General features: G+C 57.3%; 1 protein-coding gene across 1 annotated transcript; it reads left to right on the forward strand.

Moving 5' to 3' along the window:
• Positions 1-5,769: 5,769 nt before the first annotated feature.
• MAPK15 (mitogen-activated protein kinase 15) lies at positions 5,770-12,535 on the forward strand. Its single transcript, XM_073794257.1, is given in 16 exon segments — positions 5,770-5,971; positions 7,233-7,633; positions 7,979-8,008; positions 8,115-8,205; positions 9,199-9,329; positions 9,433-9,562; positions 9,565-9,595; positions 9,781-9,864; positions 9,866-9,918; positions 10,654-10,711; positions 10,994-11,131; positions 11,249-11,354; positions 11,479-11,656; positions 11,771-11,904; positions 11,993-12,129; positions 12,243-12,535. Coding segments are annotated over 16 exon segments (2,079 nt in total). The 3' UTR covers positions 12,418-12,535.
• Positions 12,536-13,261: the final 726 nt, after the last annotated feature.

The following is a 13,261-nucleotide window of genomic DNA, read 5'->3' on the forward strand; positions in this document are numbered from 1 at the left end:
CAGGTGCCTGGAGTGACCTGGGGTACCTGGGTCCATAGCCCACACTGGGAGCAGGAGAGAGGGGAGCCCAACTTCAGAGACCCAGACCCAGGGGAGCACAGCAGGTCCACCCCACAGGGTCGGGGGCTGCACCGGAAACAGGGTGAGCGGTGGGCTACACTGTGACACACATGGGGACACAGCTGATATCTACTCAGACTTGGACGCCGAGGGGAAGGAAGGGGTGGGGCCCATACTCAGACTGTGACACTCTGCAGTGTGGGAGGTGCGACCCCTGTGAGCTGGTCTCCAGGGTCACAAGGAGGCTGGTGATGGATGAAGCAGGAGGTTTAGGCCAGATCGTTTCAACCTGGGGGGTTTGACCTGCCACACGCCCGCTCCCCCTAACTCTGGGCCTCCTGGATGAGGCCCCCCAAACTGCACATGATCTCCCCGTGGGTCAGCTAAAAATTAAATGCACAGCCCCCACACTTCTCAGTGCATAGTAAATACCCCGAGTCAACACCGCACTCGAAACTAAGGCAAAGGTACAACTGCACGCAATCAAACTGTAACTGACAACCGATGAGAAAATAATAACTTGACAAAATTTACATCTGCCAGGATATTTGGACAAGGGAAAGCTGGACTGGGTAGAAATAATGGCCCCAAGAGAAAACACATAATAGCAGATTAAAAAATTACTAATGGATGAATCAAATGTCCACTGAAAATCTGATTTAATAATTAAGTAAATGTAATGAAGTTCATGCTGCAGAATTCCTTTTTTGCTGAAACTCACTGATTTGGGGATAATTCTGCTTAGGGCCACGTTCTTGGCGGCAGAATGGCAGGGCTGAGGCCTCCTTTGGCTGCGGGTTCCTGGGGGAAGGCAGGGAGAAAAGGGGCTGGCCTGCTAGCTGGCACACGTCCCTGCTGCTCCAGGGGCCAGAGGTCCCACTGCCCCCAGCAGCTGCGTTGGACTGCTCCGCGCCCCCCCCCACCAGGCCCCGCTCTTGTCGACTGAGTTTACTACGGCTCCCACTTGCCTTTCCTGCTGCCCGCAGCTGGGGGAATGCCCAGCTGTGCCTTCCGAGTCAAGCATGCCGACCTTCCTGGCCTCTCGGCCCGCTCCTCACCTCGGACCCTCCGTAATGAGTCCAGCTGTCATCCCTTTCAGCCTGTCCAAGTGGTGATCAGTCCTTCCTCCATTTCCATCGATGGGCCTTCTGTTCTCTCCGTCCTTGTGGCCATAGAGTTTTTCAGTTTATCTTTATTTTTTTATTTTTATTTTTTTTTGTGGTACGTGCGCCTTTCACTGTTGTGGCCTCTCCCGTTGCGGAGCACAGGCTCCGGACGCGCAGGCTCAGCGGCCATGGCTCACGGGCCCAGCCGCTCCGCGGCATGTGGGATCTTCCCGGACCGGGGCACGAACCCGTGTCCCCTGCATCGGCAGGCGGACTCTCAACCACTGCGCCAGCAGGGAAGCCCTTTATGTTTATTATTGATTATATTTGGGTAATACTCCCACTCATTCAATGGACTTGCCATCTCATCTAAGTTATCAAATGTATTGGTGGGAGGTTGTTGACAATAAACCCTTATTTTCAATGTTTGAAGGATCTGGTAGGAATGTAGTTTTTCATTCCTGACACTCGTAATTCCTCTGTTAGTTTTCTAATTTTATGTTTATTTTTATGTTCTGTATCAGTCTTCTTGATTACAAGATGTCAATAATATGAAAACATTTTTAATATAACAGAACATTTAATTACGTCCTCTTTCCATCAATGCACGAGTCATTTAATGATGATTATATCAGCCATTTCCGCTGGCAGGAGGCTTTCCACTAAAGGCTCCAGCGGTTTCCATGGTACCATGTTTCTCACCAGATTTAGTTCATTTCCAGCCTGAAGAATCCCCTCTCCTGTTTGGCCACTCTTCTAATTTTTTAACGCTGGGTTCCACTTTAACCGTACCCAGCTTCTCATTTGTAATCTCTTCTGTATGCTTTCTATACACTACATTTTTAGGGATTGGTTCGAGAACTCTAGATTCACATTTTTTCCCTCTGAGTACATTAATGATGTCATTGCTTTTCCTTCTGCTTTGAATTGTTTTTTTCTGATAAAAACTCTGCAGTTATGCTTATTTTTGTTCCTCTGCATGTAAATTTCTTTGGTTACTTTTAGTATTTTTTCTTTATCACTGTTTTCAGCAATTTAGTTACGAGTTCCTTTGTGTTTTTCCTACCTGGGCTTCATTTAAATTCCTGGATCTGTGTATATCTAATTTTTTCTTTAAATTGGCAAAAATTTCAGCCATTACTTTCTCAAACATGCTTTCTGCACCCCCCTTTTGTTGACACTGTCCCACAGGTCAGTGAGGTTTTTTTTTTTTCCTGTGGGTTTCAATTTGGATAGTTTATATTGCTGTGTATTTGAGTTCACTGCTCATTTTTTCTGCTGTGTCCATCCACTGAGTTTTTCATTTCAGATATTTATTTTTCGGCTCTAGAAATTCCATTTGGTTCTTTTTAATAATTTTCCTTTCTTATTTCACTGTATTCACGCTTTCTTTATGTCCTCGAGCATACTTATGGTAGCTGTTTTTAGAGTCGTTGCCAATTCCACCATCTCTGTCATTCATGGGGCTGGTTCTATCAGCTTATTTCTCTCCTGGATACGGCTTCCTTTTTGCTGCTTCCTCCCGAGCCTTGTAACTTCTTTTTTTTTAGGTGAAATCACATAACATGAAATTAACCATCTTGAAGTATACACGTTAGCGGCATTTGGTACCCTCACAATGTTGTGTAGCCACCACTGCTATGTGGTTACAAAACATTTTCATCACCCCCAGAAGGAACCCTGTACCCATTAAGCAGTCACTACCCGTCTCCCCTCCCCTCAACCCCTGGGAGCCACCAACCTGCTTTCCCTGTCTGTGGAGGTACTTATTCTGAATATTTCATTTAAGTGGATCATATAATATGCGGCTTCCTGTATCTGACTTATTTCACTTAGCATAATGCTTCCCAGGCTCATCCACATTGCAGCACATGTCAGTACTTCATTCCTTTCTACGGCTGAATTATATTCTGTTGTCTGTATAGATAATATCTTCTTTACCCATTCATCAGTTGATGGGCATTTGTGTTGTTTTCACCTTTTGGCTTTTGTGAAGAGGCTGTTGTGAACACGTGTGTACAAGCATTTGTTTGAATACCTGTTTTCAGTTATTTTGGATATATACCCAGAAGTGGAATTGCTGGATCGTATGGTAATTCTATCTTTAACTTTTCGAGGACTTGCCAAACACTTTTGCACAGCAGCTGCACCACTGACATCCCACCAGCACCGTATGAGTTCTGACTTCTCGCCATCCTTGCCAAGACTTTTTTCTGAAAGTCATCCTAGTGACTGAGCGTGGCCTCATGTGTCTTGATTGCATTTCCCCGATTGCTAACGACGTTGAGCATCTTCTCCTGTGGCGCTGAGCATCTTCTCCTGTGGCGCTGACCATTTGTATATCTTCTTTGGAGATACGTCTATTCAAATCCTTTGTCCCTAATTTTATTTATTTATTTTTTTGTTGTAAATGTTTTATTTGCTTAACAATATATCTTCAGTAACTTTTTCAGGGCGGTATATATAGATATAATATTGTAAAACACATTACTAGCTACGTGGTATTCTATATATAATAATAGCTGTATAGCATAATTGAAGTATGATTAATTTAACCAGTCTGATACTGACGAACACTTACATTGCCACCAACTTTTCCCTACTAAGACAATGCTACCGAAAACTATTTTTGCCCGCTTGTGAGATTTTTGTATGACAAATTCCTTTTGAATCAAATGATACATGCATTATACCTTTTTTTATAGAGATCGCCAAATTGTTAGTGAGCTACAAGAGAACGAAGACAGATAACAATACCAAGAAAACAACACGTGAACAAAACAAGAATTTCAACAATGAGACAGAAATCATAAAAAAGAACCAAACAGAAATTGTGGTGCTGAAGAATCCAACAGAAACGAAGAATTAAACACCCAGTGGAGAACTGCAACAGCAGGCTCGATCAATCAGAAAAATGAATGACTGAATTTCAAGCCAAGTCACTTGAGCTAGAGGAGGACAGTGGTCCGTGAGGCTCATGGCAGATAACATGGAAGCAACGTCCGCAAGCCAGAAGGTGCCCCAGAGGCAGCGTCGGGGCCACGCGTGTGGCAGGGAGGCCTGGGCTTTCGCCTCCCTCTGGTTCCTAGGAAGCTGGCCAGCGGTCAGCGCAGGAGCGGCAGAGCAGAGGTGTAGGCTTCAGCACATCTTCCTCCCCGCTTCAGCCTGAGCTGGGACGTCCAGGTCACCCAGGTGGCTGGAAAGGGGGTCAGCTGCCCAAGCTCGGGAATTCTCTTCACCAGGATATGGAGGCTCTTCAGGCACCAGGAGCACAAGGTTATTGCTGGGTGGAAAGTGCAAGGAAAGGATCACCCGTTACCGATTTCCTGTGAATGAAACGGCACATACATCCCCTTCCAATGCGCTTTCTCATCGGCTCCTTCCCAACCAAGGGCTTAAAGCTGTGATTGACATTTTTCTCATCATAAGTCCTCCCGGGACATTGTATAGCCTGTGTATAAACTAAACTCCAGGCTTGATTCAAATTTCACCAGTTTTCCCACTGCTGTCCTTTCTCAGTTCCAGAATCCAACCCACGGTGCCTTTAGTTATCATATCTCCTTAGTGTTCTCTGGTGTGTGACAATTTCTGTCCTCCTTTGCTTTTCATGACCTCATTTATGTAGTCTCCTCTTGAGGTACTCATAGGTTGTTTCCAGTTTTTCACAATTGCAAGCAATACTGCCATGAACTTCCTTGTATATTTTGTACAATGTGCTAGTGTTTCTATGTGACTAAAAGCTTTCAGGTCCTTCTAGCTCTGATTTTTTCCATATCCCTGTTTACAGACGAGGATGCTGCAGAGTTGCAAAGTTATGTCACTTGTCCATTATCACACAGTGAGTCCGTTCCAGAATTGGGATTAGAGGCTCCATTTCTTGACTACTAGTTGACTCAGTGCTCTATTACATATCGCTGGGAAATTATTCTTGTAAAAAATTATATCCTCTAGAAAGATCATTCAGCATGCTATATAAAATCATATGACGAAGCATCCTCTTCACTGTATCCACCAAAAATATTTATTGGGGCCTAAGAATAGGGCACTCTATGAACGCTATAGGAGACGCTGAAAGACACGGGAAGTAGCTTTTTCCTGCAAAGCACCTGCGAATTCGGTTCTGCACAAAATATTCATGAACTTAACAAATGCTTCTTGGGCTGGTGGCACAGCGGTCAAGAATCCGCCTGCCAGTGCAGGGGACACAGGTTCGAGCCCTGGTCGGGGAAGATCCCTCCAGCTTTGCCCACCGCCCCCTGCTGATACCTTGGTCTCCATCCCTGGGCTCCAGCCACACGGGGCCTCCTTGTGGCTCCAACGCGCCAGGCACACTCCCACTCGGGGCCTTTGCCTGGCTGTCCCCTCGGTGCTCCCACTTCCTGCCCTGGCTACCCCCGCCCGTCGGCCCCCTTACCTGGCTTCCTTTTTCTGCGAGCGCTTGACCTCTGCGCACGGCAGCCCCTCTCAGCCAGTCTCACAGACTCCCACCGCCTCCAGGTTTGCTCTCCCAGCCGCTTGCCGGGACTCCCGTCCTGGAACTAACCCCTAGTTTCCTGGCGGTGCCTCAGCGCCTGCCCAGCTCAAGCGCTCGCACCCGCTGGGGATGGCCCGGCCCCTGCCGCCAAATGCCCAAGGAGTGGAGGGGCTGTCTGCGAATGACACCCTAACCGTCGGCACCCCCTTAGCAGAGACCGGAGAAGCAAGGCGGAGGGAGGAAAGAGCGTCCCGGGCGGTGGGCACTGCACGTGCAAAGGCCCGGATTGGTGGAGAGGTTCTGGAGGCTGCAGCAGGCTCCTTGGCCGCAGGTGGGGCGGGGGGCGGAAGGCGGAGAGGGGCACCTTCTGGGCTCTGGCCTGGGCCACGCGGAAGGGCGGTCGGCAAGGCGGCGAGGGTCCGGGGGCGGTGCCGAGGGGGCGGGACTGCGGGGTGGGGCTCCACGGCAGCCCCGGATTGGGCGGGGCTTGGGCTGCAGACCCCGCTCTGCCCCGCCCCGGCGCAGGCGCAGGGAGGGCTCCGCCGTCGGTTCCCGAGGCAACGGCTTTCAACAGTTCGAGCCCAGCTCGTGTCTGGAGGCCTCCTGACGCCCACCAGCCGGCATATGCGCCGCCGAGATGGACCGTCACGTTGCCCAGCGATACCTGCTCAGGCTGCGGTTCGGAAAGGGGATGAGCTCGGAGGCGCCCGGGCGTCCGCCGGACCAGGCCACCTGCAGGGCGTGGGCAGGGCCAGTCGGAGGACTGTGGCCTTCCACTCTGCCAGGGACTCCTGGCCTTGGGTCCTGCCTCCTCCACGAGTTGGAGGTGTGGCCTGTTCCCAGGGAACTTGTCATCTGGCTCTGGGAGACAGGTGACAGCCAGGACCCCCAAGACCTCAGTTCGGACCCTGGTGCACCATCCACCCACCGTCCCCACCCACCACTCCCGGCTCCCGGGCTGCCCCTCCCGTGCCCACAGAATGCTCTAGGGAGACCGGGCACACGTGATCCAGTCGCTGAGGGGGAAGGGCCTGAGCCAGTAAACTGAGTGGGCAGAGTGGAGGCGAGAACCTTGTGTGAGCCCATGTGCATTTGTGATTGTGATTGTGTGGGCATGTGGGACTGTGTGAGAGTGTATGTGTGAAGGTGGGTCACTGGGTGTGTGCAAGTGTGTGATGAGGGAGGGGAGAAAAGAAAGTTTCAGACAGTGCAAGCAGCAGTGCAAAGGCCCTGAGGCCAGGACCTGCTGGGCTGTTGGGAAACAGCAGGGTTGAGGTAACAGGATAGGAGTTCTAGGGGGATGAGCTTATCATGTGGGGCTTTGGGGAACTGCAAGGACTTTGGCTGCTACTGTGAGTGACACGGGGAGGGCAGCAGCCATTGGTACCACCTTACAAGGCTCGCCCCGCCCACTCTGTTGAGGATGAACAGTGGGAGTGGGTGAGAGAGAGTAAAGAGATCAGTGTAGTGATACAGGCTGGAGGTGCCAGAGGCTCAGACCAGGGCGGGGGCAGCAGAGATGGTAGAAAGTCTTCGGATTCTGATGAATCCTGAATGTGGAACCAACAGGATTTGCTGACAGGCTGGATGAGGTATACGAGAGAGGGATCAGGGTGACTGTCGGAGAAGGGGCAGGCTTCAGATCCTGCCCAGGAGCTCCCTCCCATCTGTGACCTCATATCCTCCTGGGGCCTCCCCAGATACTCTCTGGTCTCCAATCCCCCTTTGTTCCTATCAGCCTCCACTGGAGGCCCCTCGGGGGCCTCGCCCCTCACCACACAGCATCCCTCCCCCGGAACCAGAGCAGGAAGGAGGAGGCTCATGTCTGCAGGGGGCGGTCTGGCCGGGCAGAGGATGGCCCTATGCCAAGCAGGCTGACCGCCCTCCTCCCCAGGCCTACAGCATCGTGTGGAAGGCGGTGGATCAGAGGACTGGCGAGGTCGTGGCCATCAAGAAAATCTTTGATGCCTTCAAGGACAAGACGGATGCCCAAGTAAGTGAGTAGGAAAGCGGTGTGGGAAAGGATGAGGCAGGGCTGTGGGGCGGCCCCCCTGCTGCCTTGTGGGAAAGGATGAGGCAGGGCTGTGGGGCGGCCCCCCTGCTGCCTTGTGGGAAAGGATGAGGCAGGGCTGTGGGGCGGCCCCCCTGCTGCCTTGTGGGAAAGGCGCAGCTTGAAGCCCAGTCACAGCAGGTTTGTGGCATTTCTCAGAGCACCGCCCCCTGCGACCTCATGGGCCAGCGGGTGTGCAGGTGGCGAGCATCAGTCCCTTCGCATCCTCTCCAGACACGGGCTTCCTTCTTGCTCTGCAGCCACACGCACGTTTCTGTCTCCTTCCAGAGGACGTTCCGGGAAATCATGCCTCTCCGAGTGAGTGGCCAAGGCCGTCTGCCTGCTTCTCCAGGTGCAGTCTCGCCAAATAAGGGGGAAGTGTGGCCCCTTGACCCCCAGGACACAGCCCCCGCTCTCTCCCCAGGAGTTTGGGGACCGTCCCAACATCATCCGCCTCCCGGGTGTGATCCGGGCAGAGAATGACAGGGACATTTACCTGGTGTTTGAGTCTATGGGTGAGTGAGGCCTCCCTCAGACACCAGCCCCACCTTTGTCCCGGCCCAGGATCCTCCCACCCACATCCCAGTGGTCTGGCTCCCTCTGTATGTTCCTTTGCTGCTTGGTCCCCGCAGTAGCCAGTGCACTCAGCTTGGGCAGTGTCCCTGTGGAGCTGGAGAGTGTCAGCCCCCCAGGCCTGGTGGCAGGTATCTTGAACCCTCTCTGTGAGGTTTCTGCTTTGTCCACTGCTTGCAGCTGCATTTGTTGTTTTTTAATTTTTAAAATTTTTATTCATTTATTTAACTTCTGGTCTTCGCTGCTGCACGCGGGCTTTCTCTAGTTGTGGCGAGCGGGGGCTACTCTTTGTCGCAGTGCGCAGGCTTCTCATCGCGGTGGCTTCTCTTGTTGGAGAGCACGGGCTCTAGGCCTGCGGGCTTCAGTAGTTGTGGTACACGGGCTCAGTAGTTGTGGCTCGCGGGTTCTAGAGCGCAGGCTCAGCAGTTGTGGCGGGGGCTTCGGAGCCAGCCCAGCGCCCTTACCGCACCTTCAGGGTCCCCAGCCCAGAAACTGTTGCCCAGGCTAAAAACGAGGAAGCCCCAGTGTGGGCGCAGCTCGCACGGGCTTAGTTGCTCCGCGGCATGTGGGATCTTCCCGGACCAGGGCTCGAACCCGTGTCCCCTGCATTGGCAGGCGGATTCTTAACCACTGCGCCACCAGGGAAGCCCTGCATTTTCTTTTTTCTACTCATTTGATAAAACAAAGGCAACATGAAATAAAGTATAAAAATAATTCCACAAACTTTTATTGCTGTGCCAACAAAGGCAGTGGACAAGCTTGAGAAGCCAGCAGGGGCTCCTGGGCAGTGCGCGCGCCCAGGACACGGCTCTGAGGCTGCAGTGGGACCTGAGGTCTGGGCACTGGGCAGGCTGAGGTGTCGCCATGAGGGCTCAAAGTGGGCCAGACTGGCCCGCTCTCCCCAGGCCCACCAGACTGACCTGCACACCCCCCAGACACCGACCCGAATGCCGTCATCTGCAAGGGCACACTGCTAAAGGACAGCCACAAGCGCTACGTCTTCCACCAGCTCCTGCGGGCCACCAAGTTCATTCATTCAGGATGAGTTATCCACCAGGACCAGAAGGTGCCACCCAAGCCCTGTCCACTGAGCTCCACGGCCCACACCCCCACCCCAGGGTCCTCAAGCCGCCACCCATGTTAGCCCTCAGCCCACCTCTTTTCCCGAGCCATCCAACGTTCTCCTGGACACCAGCTGTTTGGTGAAGCTCTGCGACTTTGGCCTCGCCCACCCCCTCAGCGGCCTCCCTGAGGGGCCCGAGGGCCATGCCCTGACGGAGCACGTGGCCACGCGATGGTACGGGCTCCGGAGGTGTTCCTGTCCTCGAGCTGGTAACGGTGACCTACCCCCATCCTGCCGCCACCTCCCCCTACAGGTCCCCCTGTGCTCTCCTGCCCCGCCAGGGCACTTGGGCCTTCTTATGCCCCCAGTGTCCGAGACCCCCCAGAAGTACCTCCTCCCACCCCCACCTCCGCCTCTGGGGCTCCCCCAACAACACCAGCCCTCCCTGCCCCAGGTACACCCCCGGGGTGGACATGTGGAGTCTGGGCCGCATCCTGGGGGAGATGCTAGCGGGGCGGCCCCTGTCCCCGGCACGTCCACGCTCACCAGCTGGGGCTGATCCTGGAGGGCATCCCACCACCCTCCGAGGACGGCGAGTGTGTGTGCGGGCACACTTGGCACCAGGGACACTGAGGGTCAGAGCACACAGCTGTGGGAGGGGCAGCACCTGCCGGACCAGGACTGAGAACGGAGGACAGCCCGGGAGGGGATGGGGGTGGGGACGTGAAGGTGGAGGGACGGGGAGGGTCCGGAAGCCTTGGGAAGAGTGGAAAGGGCAGGCCTTGCCGAGGGTGGACCCAGAGAGGAGCTGCTGGGGGTTTCGGGGAGCAACTGGACAGAGCCCACCGGGGCCACAGGGTCCACGAGGGTCAAAGAGTGCTCATGAAGGGTCCATCTGGGTCAGGACAAGGGCACTAGCTCTGCGGAGGGGTGAAGCAGGGGTCCTTCCTTCTCCCTGGGGGAGAGGGACGAAGGACAGCGTTGGAGGAGCCCTGTCCTCTCCCCAGGTTTCTGCTCTGGTGGAGAAGGCAAGGGGCTCCCCTGTGGAGGTGGGAGCACAGGGTATGGGGGACGCGTGTGCACGTGTGAGCGTGCAGCCTACGGAGGGTGCAGGACTGTGCAAGGACTGGCGCACGTGTGGGTGTGCTTATGCACGAGTGGCGGCGCCCGACCCGGTATTCGGGGTTTGAGCCCTGCCAGAGAGCCAAGGCCCTGCAGAGAGGAGGTCGCTCAACGGGTCAGAAGGGGTGGCCGGCGACCCCCCTGAGCTGCCCGCCTGACCACCTTCGGGACTCCTGATTACAGCGCCTTCGGCGCCCGCTCCCAGACCTCCTGGCTCTCGGCGCTGGCTCCGGCGCCTCGGTTGTGCAGCGCCTGGGGTCCCGGTGAGTGCGGGGGCTTCGGAGCCAGCCCAGCGCCCTTACCGCACCTTCAGGGTCCCCAGCCCAGAAACTGTTGCCCAGGCTAAAAACGAGGAAGCCCCAGTGTGGGCGCAGCTCGCCCTGGCCGGCGGCAGGAGCTGCACCAGGCCTTGGAGAGAAGGAGACCTGAAGGGAAGCAGGGCTCTGACGCGCCTGCGCGCTGCCCGAGGGTGGTGCTAGGGAGGGAGCAGGGAGCAGGAAGGGGGGGGCGGACCCTGGAGCGGCTGATAGGCCGGCTGCCCACAGGCCGGGCCCGACACTGGACGACCTCCTGCCGCCCGACACCCCCCCAGAGGTCCTGGACCACCGCGAGTGACCCCTGGTGTTTGCCCCCGACAAGCGGCTCAGCGCGGCCCAGGCCCTGCAGCACCCCTACGTGCAGAGGTAGGGGAGGCCCGGCGGCCGGGCAGCGGTTGCTGTGGGTCGGAGAGGTCGCAGGGGCTCGCCCGCCGGCAGCCCAGGTCTCGCCTCTCCAGCACCCGCCTCGCCGGCGCCCCGCAGGTTCCACTGCCCGGCCCGGGAGTGCACCCTGGAGGCGGACGTGCGGCTCCCGGTGCACGAAGGAGCCCAGCTCTCGGCCACCGAATATCGCAGCCGCCTCTATCAGGTGCTCCGGCCCGCGACCCCCATCATCCCCCGTGCACGCACCCTCGAGGCCTCCCCCGCCCCAGCGACCCCCAACCCCCTGAAGCCCATCCCGCGCACCTCCGAGCGCCCCTCGCCTCTCGCAGATGATCCTGGAGCGCCTGGGTAACGGCCGCGTCCCGAGGGAGACGGGCCTGGGCGGCGTCCCCACGCCCCCGGCGCCCCCACTCAAACCCAGAGCCGCGGCCAAGCTGCCCTCGGGCTCGCCTGCACGGAAGCCCGGACGCCGGCCTCGAAGTAACCCCGGTCACGGCCCCGCGCACGGTGTGTGGTCTGGCGGCCGCCCGCGCAGAGCTGCTGGGGTCCCTGCTGTGTGGGGCCACCAACCGCCAGCAGCGCGGGACCCCTGACTCGGGACTTGAGCTTCCGACCCCACAGATGTCCCCGGCGGAGCCAAGGACCCTCCCAGGCAGAGCTCGGCCCCCCTGCACCAGCCTCCGCCCCCAGGAGGTCTTGGGAGAGGGAAAGGGCCCCGCTGGGCGACGGCAGGGCTCCCCTCGGCATCCTGCTGGGTAGGTCGTGGGAAGGGGGGCACGGGAGGACCCCTCCCGCAGATCCTTCGCGACGGTGCCAGTGATCCTGCGACACACCCCTTCCTAGGTGAAGCCCAGCGGGAGGGGGGCGGCGCCCTCCTTGACCTCGCAGGCCGCCGCCCAGGTGGCCGTCCAGGCCTTGATCCCGAGTGACCGGAACCCGGGCCGTGGTGGCAACGCGGCCGGCGCGTGACCGGTGAGCCCGCGCCCCTCCCGCCCTCCCCTCCCTTCCACCTTCCTTCCCCGTCCCCCGTCCGCTTCCCTCGCCTCAGGTCACTCCCTCCACGCCTTCTACGACGGTCCTCGTCTGCTTGCAGGTTCCTCCCCGGCCTCCCCGGAGGCCGGCCCGGCCGGAGGATGTTCAGCGCCTCGGCCTCGCAGGAGGCCCAGGGGGCCGCGCGGGCCGTGCTCGGGGGCTGCTCCCAAGCCTACGGGACCGTCTGCCACTCGGCGCCGGGCTGCCTGCCCCTGCTCCCCGGACCCCGCGCCTGAGCCGCCCTATGGGTCTTCAACCGGCCATCCCCGGCACCCAGCCCCGCGCCCCTCCCCTAGTCCCTGGATTGCCCCTCCTCCAGGCCTCCCCCCCCCCCCGCTCGGCCCCCCCCCCCCCCCCCCCCCCCCGCCCCAGACCCCAGCGCTCTCCACCCACCTTTTCCCCAACCCGCCCTCTCCTGGGCACATTTGAGTTCTGCAGCTTGTCCAGGCCTCTCTGGGGGAGTAGATGAGGTTCACACTCCAGCCTCAATCACCTTCTCCAGTAAAGTGTGGTCTGTGTGTCCCAGCCTGCCGACCCAACCTTCCTCCTCGGCTTCCTGCAGCCCACCCCTTTTCGAGGACACAGCCCTTGAGAAGCCTCGTGGGCACCATATGCTGTCACCCTGGGCTCCTGTCTGGTCACCTTTGTCCACAGCAGGCCTGCCTGGCGCTTGAGCACATCAGATCCCAGCTTGGCAGGAAGCTCTGCCCTACTGTAAAAGACACGGGCTGCTGCGGGGGAAGGGCGAGGCTTGGGCAAGGAGAGCTGCACAGAGGGTGGACCCAGACCTGGCAGCTACAAGAGAGATTCAAAGGCAGAGAGAACAGGGCTTGGGGGAAGGCCAAGCGTGGGGCCACCACAGTTCTGGCTTGGAGGTGAGCTATTCACGAGATGGGGACTGCCCGAGGGGCAGCTGTTAGCATTTCTAGAGCCTGAGGCATAGCCCCAAGTGATAAACGGGGACAAATGAGACTAGGGTGAGTGCCACTGCCCGCAAAGGGGCAGGGGGCCCAAGAAGTCCAGCCCTGAGTGCAGAGGCAGTGCTGCTGGGACTGGAGGGCCAGGGAGGCCCAAACAACT

The sequence above is a fragment of the Tursiops truncatus genome, chromosome 17 (genome assembly GCF_011762595.2).
Source record: "Tursiops truncatus isolate mTurTru1 chromosome 17, mTurTru1.mat.Y, whole genome shotgun sequence".
NCBI classification, from domain to species: Eukaryota; Metazoa; Chordata; class Mammalia; order Artiodactyla; family Delphinidae; genus Tursiops; species Tursiops truncatus.